At 48.9% G+C, this 12,307-nt stretch overlaps 1 protein-coding gene across 1 annotated transcript in view; it reads right to left on the bottom strand.

Moving 5' to 3' along the window:
• Positions 1–12,307, bottom strand: part of LOC144791478 (eukaryotic translation initiation factor 4 gamma 1-like) — a 324,564-nt gene that overhangs the window by 95,409 nt on the left and 216,848 nt on the right. Inside the window, exon 11 of the mRNA XM_078666169.1 lies at positions 11,646–11,911. Coding sequence (XP_078522295.1) covers positions 11,646–11,911 — 266 coding nt within the window. The remainder of the gene's footprint in view (positions 1–11,645; positions 11,912–12,307) is intronic.

The raw sequence follows: 12,307 nt of genomic DNA, 5'->3' as shown, positions 1-12,307 counted from the left end.
TTGATGGGGAAAGTGTATTGGTCATCTTCACCATATCCCTCACCCTCAGAGTGTTCTGGGGAAGGAGTTGGGCTCCTTCTAGGAGGAGGCTGGACAAGTTCCATCAGTGCTGAAGCGTCCTGAGTAAGCCTTTTCTTCTTCAGGGGGATAACATAGGAGTCCACTGGCTGTGAAGTGATCCTCCTTTTGTAAAGGGTCAATTTGCCCGTGTCTGCGTCGATAAAACGCTCAGAATCCTCTTCTGAGTCGAGTAGTCGACCTGAAAGTGCTCCTGACGTTGAAGAATCCGACTTCATTGGCGTCGATTTTGTTGAAAAGGCCTTCGGCGCCTCTTTTGGCGGCAGAAGGAAGAGAAGTTTACTCGCAGGCTTTGCCGGAATGTCCATCGGCTTCTGTGGCGAGGGCATCGGAGCCGACGTAGCAGAGGCCTTCTCCCTGATTCTCTGTAGTGAAGAGGCGATGAGGGACGCGTCACTTACAGCGGCCTTTGGCGCCGACGAGGAGGTCTTGACCTTGCCCTCGGATCCGACGTCCTGTTGGCCCTTCTGAGTCTTGGGCGATGATGCCGCAGCCGCCGACCCAGAGTCCTTGGACCGATGCGTAGATGTTCCAGCTTTCGATCCGTGTGATTTCGCCGGCTCCGTCTCCACCACGCGTCCGACTAACGAAGTCCCAGTCGGAACTGGAGCCGTGTCGCTGGCTTTGACGGGCTTTGACGGCGTCGCAGCGGTCGACCCATGCCGAACTCCCTTTTTAGAGGAAACCTCCTCTGGCGCCGATTTCGACACTGTGGAATCGACAGATTTCTTCGACTTCTGTGGACCGGTGGCCGACGGAGTCGATGAAGCAGCGGGTTTAGGTGTTTTTGGTGGGACGGCCGCCATCTTAGGGACGCTCGAATCCATAAGTTTCGGTTTCGATTTAGGGTCGGCCATTTTAGGTGTAGTCGATACCGTAGGTTTCAGTTTCGGTTTCGATACGGTGTGCGCAGCAAGTATGTCCGTGGCCGGGCCTGAAGGCGGGGCCGTGGCTTGCGGTACGGGGTCGTGGGTAAGGCCGACTGGCGATCCCGTGACCCGAGCCTGATCCTCGTAACCTTCGGGGCATAGCTCATCCCCTGAGCTATCTTCCGCGGCCCCATAAACCTCTTCGACGTCCCCTACCTCGTCGACGTATTCAAGGCCTTGACCCACGACTCCGTCGTCGTCTACCGGATCTGCCTCGACTTCCGTCTCGGGCGGGGAGATTTGAAGATGATGGCTCTGGTCCTCCTCTTCTTGGTCGCCGAAGATGTTTTCTGGATCCGGGGCCGCTTGCCTGGCCTCAAGGCGCACCGCGCGCCGAAGCTTGAGTGTCTTCTTTGACCTGAATCTGGCGCAGGCCATGCAGTTGTCTTCGTTATGGTCTGGTGAAAGGCATTTGTTACAGACCGGGTGCACGTCGATATGTGGGTATTTGGACCCACAGAGCGGACAGTTTTTAAACGGACTCCGCTCCATGCTGAAAAGTTGCAGTCGTGTTGCGATGAGAAGGCCTCAATGTCCGAAGAGTGAAACGACTCCGCTGATTCCGACTCAAAGAGACGGAAGAACTCGAGACCGTGCGCAAACAATACCGCCGCAAGGAATATAAGGCCTTTTGGCCCGTAAAAAGCTAGTTTTTCTCGGTTCCGACAGAGAGACGTCGAGACCGCATCCGAACCCAATGGCGGAAAAAAAACAATCTGGGGATGGAGCCGATGCCCATGCGCACTGTAGTCCAGGGGAGGAGCCACCTATCTCAGGATACTTCGAAGACTCTTCCAGGACAACAATGTGCGATCATCCGGACCCAACAAATTACCTATTCTTAAATACCGAATTTTACCGATTTGGTATTTAAGAATAGGTAAATGGGATGTAGATAATTTTTCGGTAACAATTACTGAATCGGTAAGATTCGGTAATTAGGCATCGGTAAATACCGATTCAGTAATTCCCATTCATTCCTATGGGCCTGGAGGCCCATAGGAATGAATGGGAATTACCGATTCGGTATTACCCCTGAATAGTGCATAGGTGCACATGTGGCACACATACATGCCCTAAGGGCATGTATGTCTGCCACATGGCACTGAATAAAAAGCACAAAATTGCTTTTTAAAAGGTATTCAGAATTTACCACTAACTAATAGTTGGTGGTAAATAACGAATCCTTAAATGTAAAAAGAACTCACTTGAGTGCTCTCTACATTAAGGATTCGGTAATTTACCGAATCGGTATGTTAAGAATTCGGTAATTTACCGATTCCTTAAGTTACCGATTCAGTAAATTACCGAATCCTACAATTTGGCCACCTCCATCTGAAAAGCCTAATTCCGGTCGGTAACGGCCGAAATTCGGTAATTTCGGCCGTTACCGACCGGAATTAGGCTTCCTACATCTGGCCCTTGGTCATTAGTAGCAGGTAATTAACTGACAGAATTCATGCATGCCGATAAGAGTGAATAAGTCAGAAGTGATCCATGAAGGTGCAGCTAAACAGCTGGTTTTAGGGGGTCTAACAAGAAAAGGAGCTGCTGTTTGAATTACAAAGGAGGATCTGCCAGACCATTTCCAGCAAAGTGCTATATAATTTTAGCATTCTGCCTTTTTTCTACATATTAATGTAATTTTCTCCCTGAAAATGTTGCTAACGGGTCTTTTTAATGAAATGTAACAATTCAGGACATAATACCGTGTACATCACTGCAAGAAACATCTACTAGGATATGTTGTCTTTCTTTGAGGTGACATGGGGCTAGCAAGTGCTTCTAAGTGTGCATTATTTGCATCTAAAAACTCCATCCCCAAACAAAAGTAGCAAGCATTAGCAAACCTAAAAGGTCTCATCTAAGAGACACCTATTGGCTTTGTCTTTTTTTTTATTTTTATAATTCTTTTTATTTTCAAAGAAAAAACTCAACATAAAGCGGTCACACACAGGGCATAGCAGCATTATGAGTTATACATATTCAGGAAGACACATAAATTAAAAATCTGGCGAATCAAAATCTAACACAAGTCTAAATCCATGTCTTACATTACCATAATCATCAATCAATTAGCTCGTCCACAGTCGTAGTCGTGGGGGGCTCACATATATTTCCCCTGTATTCATTCCATTTAGACCACACAGCTACCCACTTCCTTGGGCACCCCTAGCCACATACACCGTCTTTTCCTGAACCATGCTCCAGTCCATATCTATCTGCCAAGCCCCAAGTGTTGGTGGTGTGGCATCCCCCCCACATCCTCGCGATGTTTCTCTTTGCTATCGCCAGGCCCAGTGTGGCCCATAGTTTGCTTTTCGCTGGGAGGTCGGAGGGTTCCCATATGTTAACGAGCCACCTCTTCGCCTCAGGTCGCAATTCCACCCCCACACGGCCCTCATACAGTTAAGTACCCATGTCCAACAGGCATGTACCACCCGGCATTCCCACAATATGTGCAGAAAGGTTCCCACCTCCCCGCACCCCCTACGACAGAGTCCTTTGTTGCTGCGCCCCATCAAGACTAGCCTGGTACCAGAGATGTACACTCTGTGCAGGATCTTCAACTGAATCAATCGCAATTTAGCTGATATTGCTATTTCCTTTGGGGACGCTAGCGATTCACGCCATTCTTCATCGTCAATCTCGAGTCCGTCTGCCTCCCACTTCGCTCTAAGGGCTAGTAATGGATCCGGAGTATGATTAATGAGCTTTTTGTATGTGAGCCATATGGCCTTCTCTGGGATGTGGCCATCCAGTAATCTATCCTCTAATGGCGAGGACTCCGGGAGTTGCTTCCCAGGAGGAATATTGCCCTGCAGTGCATGTCGGACCTGCATGTAGCGGAAGTCTTCCTTCCGGGCTAGATCATATGTGTGCTGAAGGGTATCAAATGTGAGTACTCCCTCTGGGCCCCATAGATCCTTGATACGAGAAATGCCTATGAGATCCCAGTTTCTAAATCCTTTTGCGCGGCTAAGAGTGCCTAGCTTCTCTGAAGCTCACAGTGGGGTTGCCTGGGTAAGTCTTCCAGTCCAGCCCTGTTTCTTGTGGACTATATGCCACAGCTGGACAGAGTGTTTGGTTGGCCCCGTTAGTCGGTACCTTCCCGGTCTGGAGTAAAGCGCCGCCTCGAAGTTTCCTCCTGGAAGAAGCCATTTGTCAATCTCGTACCCTGGTTCATTCCCTGCACAGTATGTACCCTGATAAATGGCCGACAGATGTGCCGCCCAGTAATATTTCCTGATATCCGGGAGTGCTATCCCCCCATCAAACCAGTTCAACGTGAGCTTCTGGAGGGAAATACGAGGCATACCAATCCAGAGAAGGTCCCTCTGGGTTGCCTCAATAGCGGCGAAATACTTTTGCGGGACTAGGTCTGGGTGATTTTGGAGGGCATATAGGAATCGTGGCAGCGCCATCATTTTAAATAGGGCAGCTCGGCCAAGCAGCGATAACGGGAGGTTCTTCCAGACGGCGGCATCTCTCTGGAGCCGCTGTAAGGGTGGCAAGAGGTTCCGCTCGTATCTTGCGGCACGGTCTTTAGAGATGTATATACCTAGATATGTAAAGCCGTCGCTGACTATTTGGATCGGGCAATCAGCCGGTGTCCGTGGGGGGGCTTCGTGCAAGGCATAGATGAGATTTTCCCCAGTTAATACTGTAGCCGGAGTATTCTCCAAAACTCCGAAAGATATCGAGTGCTGCCTTTAGGGACTCGTGCGGCGCCGTAAGGTATAGGAGGATGCCATTCGCATATAGCGAAATCCTGTCCTCCCAGCCGTCAGTCCACCGTATCCCCTGCAGAGAGGGGGTCTGCCTAACCCACGCTGCCAGTGGTTCAAGAGCCAGAGCAAAGGGCAGGGGAGAGAGGGGGCATCCCTACCTTGTTCCCCTCTCCAATAAAAGGCCTCAGAGTTTATTGTTGACCACAACTTGAGACAATGGTTCTGTGTACAGGAGTTTCACCCAGCTAACAAAGTTAGGGCCAAACCCCAACTTTGGAAGTACTGCCATCATGTACGACCATTCTAGTGTGTCGAAAGCCATTGCTGCGTCTAAGGACACCACAACTGCAGCCATGCGTAACCGGGGGCAGCATCCCAGCACCCCATGGAGACGTCTTAGGTTCAGTGCCGTATTGCGGTGAGGCATAAAGCCCGATTGGTCCGGGTGTACAAGGGTATGGAGGACCGGTTTGATCCTGTTGGCCAGGACCTTGGCCAGGAGTTTTGGCTCTACATTGAGCAATGATATCGGCCTATATGAGGCACATGACTCTTTAGGTTTCCCCACCTTGGAGATAGCAACGATGGTAGCTATCCGTTGATCCCGAGGCAGGCTACCTAGCTCCCTACTCTCCTCGAACATCCGTTTCAGAAGCATACCAAGACTGTTAGGTTTGAGCTTGTAGAACTCCACAGGTAGACCATTGGGCCCAAGAGCCTTTCCGGGGCGAAGGTCATGAATGGCCTTCACTATCTCTTCCACGTTCAGGGGTGCTTCTAGAGTCTCCTGTTCTTCCTCGGAGAGGGAGGGAAGGACAATGTCGTCTAAGAAGGCCGCCGACACTCTTTCCGACTTTTCGGATCTCCTAGCGTAGACCCGTTTATAATGTGATGCAAACTCCTGGACAATCTCATGTGGTTCCGTAAGAACAGTTCCTGCGTCCGTCCTAAGTTCAGCCACCACCTTCTGAGCCTGCTGCTTCTTATCTAAGCACGCTATCAATTTGCCCGCCTTGTCTCCCTGATCGTAAAACCTGCCCTCTCTGTCCCTTGCCAGTGTCTTGGCAGCGTCAATAGCAAGGTCCTTGTACTCTGTAGCCTTCAAGTGAAGCTGGTGTATCGTGTCAGGGCTCCCATCGCTCTGCGCAGTACCCTCAAGTACCTGCAGATCAGTTTCTAGAGTCCGCAATCGTGCCTCACGTTCTTTGCGGCGCCCCGCTATCGCCGAGAGTGCTTCTCCCCTCAACACCGTCTTGAAGGCCTCCCACAAGACCACCCCTGAATCTACGGTCCCCACATTTTCTTCAAAGTAGCGATCGATCAACTGAGCGAGTTTCTTTTTGGTAGCCTCGCCCTTTGTATGCCAGGCGGCAATAGGAGCCACACAGCCAGCCTTCCGGTCGCCCAGTGTTATATGTGCCCAGAGAGGGGAGTGACCCGAAATGCCTCGCGCCAGGTGGGTGACCTCACGGATCGTCGCTTCTTGGTGCATTGGCGCAAGGAGGTAATCTAGGCGCGAGAAAGTACGGTGTGGACCTGATAGGAAAGTGTATTGTTTTTGTGTGGGTGCAGGAGGCGCCAGAGATCGACAAGTCCGAAAGCCTCCAGAAGGTTGGGAAGCCACCTTTGTCCTGCCCGATGTCTCTAGCTGGCTGCCTGTCTATCTGCCCAGAGACAACCGCATTGAAGTCGCCAACTATCAGGAGGAGCCCCTCCGGGAGGGACAGTAGAATCTCTCCCAGATCATGATAGGATTGCGTTTGGAGACCCGGTGGAATATAGACCGTCACTAAATTGAGTCTACCACTCTCCCATTTCCCCGAAATCTACTTCTGTACGGTCTACCACCATGGGAAGGTTTCGTCGCAGCAGAATGCCTACCCCTCGAGACCCTGAAGTAAAACCGGCATGCGCCGCCGAGGTGTACCCCTATCTGTTTAGCGCCTGACATGTGTTACCCCTCAAGTGTGTCTCTTGAAGGGACACACTCCGGGAGGTGTCTCTTCACAAACTGTAGCACAATACTCCGTTTACGTTTGTCCCCCAGACCATTGACGTTCCAGCTAATCAATTTAAGACTTTTATCCCACTTCGTAGCCATGGACACTGTTGCTTGCCAGTTCATTCCTGTGCTTCCTGCTTCGCTGTTCCAGGATATGTGCCCTACCTCGGTGTGACCTTAACAACCTAACCCCCAACCCTCCTCTGTGTGACCTTCCCTGCCTACCCCCCCACCCCCCTCTTGTCCCCCCCCAACTGCAACAAACCCCCCACCCTGCTTCCCTGCTCCGTAGGCTTCGAACTGCCCACATCCCCAATTAGCAGAGCGCCTTTCGCCCAGGTACCCAACCTGGAAGTGGAGGAAACAAACAAACAAACAAAAAAAACCTTCTTCCCTTCCCAATAGTGGAGTGGTGTGGCTCACTGGTTAGAGGCGGCAGAACCGGAAGCAGAAGTCGGCCCAGGACCAGGGTTCGATTCCCGACGCGGCTGGGTCGTGGACTAGGGTCAGCGGACTCGATAATTCTCGCCTCGGTGCCTACTCTAACCAGGGGTCGCACTCGGCAACTCTGGGCATTAGCTTGCCTAATCTCCACAACGGCCCCATCAACGCCGGGGATGCCTGGCTCCACCTTGGGGATTCCCAGCAAGGACCATCTCACAGGGAAAGCCAGGACGAGTTCCCCAGCGGTATACAGCGCCAGGACGCCGGCTGGCAACAGTGCGCTCTACAAGTATACACATTACATTTTACATTACAATAAACCGTCCCTATTGGCTTTGTCAATATATTTTAGGCCTGTTGCACAGCAGCACGGCTGCTGTGCAGTACGGCTGAAAGTAAAACAAATTAATTATGATGCTGCCAACACTGGTTGTGTCCTAGCGCTTTAGTTTTTTAAATTGCTAGAGGAAAGTGAGGCAACACAGACAACAGACGGTGTGGTAGAAAAAGCAGCATGATGAGTCAGTGCTTTTATTAGTCTCGCCTAGGCAGAGCTTGCACTGTTTTTTTGAGACAAGCTGTATTCAGAATATGGGTTTTAAGCTCCGCCCATGTTTTTAATTGGCTCCTTTGACTGTCTTTTTGAAATGCTTCTTTTTCTTTGGTTAATTTCTTTAGTAGTCCTTCCTTAGCCTTTAGTTTTTTACAGTTGTAACCTCTCATGAGGACAGCACATGTTAAATGTTAATATACTCAATATGTTTTATTTACTGATTCTGAGCACTCTTTTGTTAATGACTTCTTCGTCGTAGCTGGTGTTTCACGCACGACAGCTAGGCACATCCCCGAAAAGTTGTTCTTGTAATTTGAGTCGTGGTTTTATTTTTTTCCGTTGCTTAGTGTGGGCTGCTCAGTAAAAGTCCCTGCATTAAAATATTCTAGGTTTAATTTTTTCAGCGTGGCAGACCGCCCTTCGGGGCATATTAACAAGGGCTTGATCTCTGCCTTTTTGGCCTTAAAAGCCAAAAAAAGCGGAGATAAAACTAGCACCCTATAAGCAATAGGGTGCTAACTCGCAAATTTGCATGTTAGCACCCTTTTACTCTACGCTTCCCCTTGCATCTCTAATGCGATGCAAAGGGGGCGTTCCAGAGTAAAATAATAGGAGAAATATTGCTGAGGGACATTTCGCCTATTATCAAGGATATCGCTAACCATGTTAGCGATAAAAAAAAGCAGCGCTAACTGCGGTTAATGCTGCTTTTTTACGTCTGTTATTTTTCTGACTTAGCCATGATATCCTATGTAAGGTGGATATCATGGTTAAGTATGTCTATCCCTATCAGCAAGCTATTGCCAAACCTTGTGGGATTATTGCTGTATTTCCAGCGTTAATCTCACAATTGGCAGCTTGTGCTCTGAATTTTATTGCTTTCGAGATGAGCGTTGCTGATAGCACGCTATATCTGCGATAAAATTCAGAGTTGGCCTGCGATAATTATCCTAAGTGCACTTAGCGATGATTATCGCCTGGCCTTGTTAATATGCCCCTAAATCTTTAACATAGCGGCCACACACCTTTCTTTTCTTTTGCACAGCTCGCCCAACTCAACTATATAACATTATTTCTTTTATTGGCAGCGCTCTATGCCGCACTTAAATTTTAACAATGGTGGCCGCGCACCTGTCTTTTCTTCTGCACGGCTCGCCCAACTCAACTTTTATAACATTATCTTTTTCTGGGGGAAGCACGCCATGCTGCGCTTTAACAATGGCGGCCAGTCAGGAGATGCCCCTTATAGCAGCAGCCACGAACGTGGAACGTGGAGCCAGCACTCCGAGCTGTCTCTTGTAGAGTAGACACCACTCCCGCTGCACACGAGCCAGAAACCCTGCACACTCCAATGGATGAAATACATCTAAACTTAACATGATCTAGCAAATGTCCTCCTTTATAACCCCAAACGGATGTGTTGCAAATAAAAACATGCCTAACACTTGCACCCACCGGCTGGCTCATTCCTTTAAACATTGTGTACAATTATCTAACAGGCTTCAAAAATGTAACGTTTACGCAGCAACAGCTGCGTTTGGTTATTGAGCACGGCTCATACATCAAGCTTGTGGTGGTGCAAGCGCTGCGTTTTCAGATACTTACTGCTACTGAAAAAGCGAAAGAAAGGCAAATGCTACTTACCAGTATGCATCTGTTCTTAGCATGTAGGGCTGCTGACATTCATATCTTAGCATAGATCGCCGCCTAGTGTTGGGTCCGGTTGTTTGCACCTTGTTGTCTTGGAAGAGTCTTCGAAGTATCACGAGATAGGTGACTCCTCCCCTGGACTACAGTGTGCATGAAACAAAGTCCGCTCTGAGTGTCTTGCTCGCTGTCCTTCCTTCTCAGACCCCCTGTACTGGAGCTCAGCACACCTCCGTAGACAGGCAGCCAGTTTTCACTAAAGAAGGTGACAAGCGGGAGTGCGCTTCAGCCTAGTGCTGGCACCAGCAGCGCACTTCCTTTGTTCCTAGGTGTGTACTCGCCTTCTCCCAAGCATACAGCCTGCTCTCCCTGTTCTTCGGCTGGTTTTTAAAAGTAAATGGCATTGAGGCATTCCTTTCACAATATACATCACTTCGTCAAAGTGCACCCAGCTGACTGTTTATTTTGTATTCCCTCTACACTCTCCCACCTCTGCTCTCTAATCTGTTTTAATGGCCAAGCAGTAAATGTAAAAATTAAAGTTTGGCCTGTAACATCTCCATTCCCATAACAGATACAAATACATAAAAACACATGGACACCCTTTTGCTCTTTTCCTGCGGCGCAATCCTTTAAAAAAATTTTTACAACTGAAGCATTCTCTTCCATGGGAGACTGTTTGTGCCAGTGGTATAATTAAGCATTTTCATGGCTCCTGCCACGACCTGGACTTGGGTGAATGAAGGGCCACTGGGGATGTGTTGGATTCGTCAAGATTTCAGGGTGCCTTTTGTGGCTAAAAGAGGTCCCAAGGGACACCTAGTAACAGCCTATGTATGGCACTGCACCCTTTCCCTGCTGCGTGCATTTTATTTAATTACTTATGCTACTGCTGGTAGTCCAAGACTCCCTCATGTCCGGCACAGTAGAACAATAAATGTTGCTGTACCCACAATTATCTGCTGCACGGCTAAATACTTATAAGGTCCCAAAGGCGAGACCGATTACATTGCAAATGCTTGTTTGTTTATTGCGGTGTGGGAGGTGGGAGATAACGCAGAAGGTGGCAGGCAAAAAAAGAGGGAGGGTCAATAGAGGGAGAGAAGGACAATGGAAGATGGAGGGACTGGGAGCAAGTACACGGACAATGGAACTAGGGAGGGTGGGTGCCCGCAAACAACAACATGGACAACAACCTGGCAGGGGTGGGTAGGTGACACAGGGTAATAAGACGGACAACTGCAAGTAATACAGACGAGGGCAGGCAGGAGAAAGAGGTGGGAGAAGTACAGAAGGCAAGCAGCTGAAAAAGAGACTCTGGTAGAATGCTTAAACACAAAGAAAAAGTAGCGCCTAAAAAATAAGCACTGGAAGGACACAAGTAAAGCACCCATACTTCAAGTGAGGGACAAACACATGAAGAGGAAGGAAACCTACGGCAGCTAACCAATAAGAAGCAAACACATGGGTGACCATGTGCAATGTGCCAATGGGGTGCCTCTAAGTCCACTGTTAGAAAACAAAAAGTCTCAAAGAAACAGAACATATGCTGCCTGGGCGAGACCTAAAAAAGGGTCGTGCCCAGCAATGGCTCACTTCAAATGGCAGAAGGACTTATCACCTGGAAGGGAACAAGCAACTTCGCCATCAAAATGTTTGAATCAAACAGGAAAAACCTTCAGTGTTCACAATTCACATTATGTACAGCCACTTTCTTTTCTCCATGTGTACCACGGTAGGCTCTCTTTGTGATTTTAGATAGTAAGCATATGCAAAGGCAACTTACAATGTGAAAACAAAGCGATAAGAGTTACTGTAACCGTAACACTTTCAAACATTATTAGTAAGAGGTCACGCTAGTACTTTCAAATAGGTTGGTAGATGGGAGTAGACCTGTTCATACTTGGTGACCCCTTCCAGACCACCCCTCTCCTTTTCAATCTAAATAAACCAAGCAAACTCTACATACTCCATAATGTACACTAAATGATGAAACTGATATCACGCCTCGCCCAGGATGACCCATACTTACCAACTTCCTTCCTGCGGTCTCTCTGCTCTGTTATACTAGGCACCTTCCTCAATGCTTCCTGTGGAATTCTAGCCTCCCGCTCTCTGCTACGGTCCTCTGTTTCTTTGCTTTAGCTTAGTTTTGTGACTGTTGGTCTATTTTCATCCATCCGGTCCAACCTCTCCATTAGCCCCGGGCCTCTCAAATCGGTCACCCTTTTCACTTCTGTCGAAGCGATCACTCCACTCACCACCACACTCCAGGCGCTCAAACCGGTCTCCATGGTCATGGTCGCGCTGGTCTCCACGGTCATGGTCGCGCTGGTCTCCAGGGTCATGGTCGCGCTGGTCTCCACGGTCATGGTCGCGCTGGTCTCCACGGTCATGGTCGCGCTGGTCTCCACGGTCATGGTCGCGCTGGTCTCCACGGTCATGGTCGCGCTGGTCTCCACGGTCATGGTCGCGCCAGTTTCCACGGTCACGGTCCTTGTCCAATCGTTCACGACTGGAGCTGTTCCTGTGAGTAAAGATAACACTGATATATGTGCAGATGGATGAGACTACAAACTGTAGGCATGAATAGCAGTCCCTTTTATATATTGCTCAATACCAACTGGATGAAGTCTTCTGTGAATGAAGTGCTATTGAAAGAGGTTGTCTTCACACAAGTGAGAACTTCACCTAGATAGCACATCAGTGTGCTCTGAATCTACACAGAAGAAACTAATGCAATATTCAAATCTTGGTCAGAAGTTGCCAGCTAAGGAACCAGTTGAAAGTAAGTATTGTGGGAGGGGGCAATTGAGTAAAGACAGCAGAGGGAATAGTGTAGGAAAGTGCCCCTTTTTCACTTGGCCCCCTTTGTATGTATTGATGTTCTTGACTATATGCACTGGTTTCCTACTAAACAGGC

The sequence above is a fragment of the Lissotriton helveticus genome, chromosome 11 (assembly GCF_964261635.1).
Source record: "Lissotriton helveticus chromosome 11, aLisHel1.1, whole genome shotgun sequence".
NCBI classification, from domain to species: Eukaryota; Metazoa; Chordata; class Amphibia; order Caudata; family Salamandridae; genus Lissotriton; species Lissotriton helveticus.
This window is presented reverse-complemented; position numbering and strand designations above follow the sequence as displayed.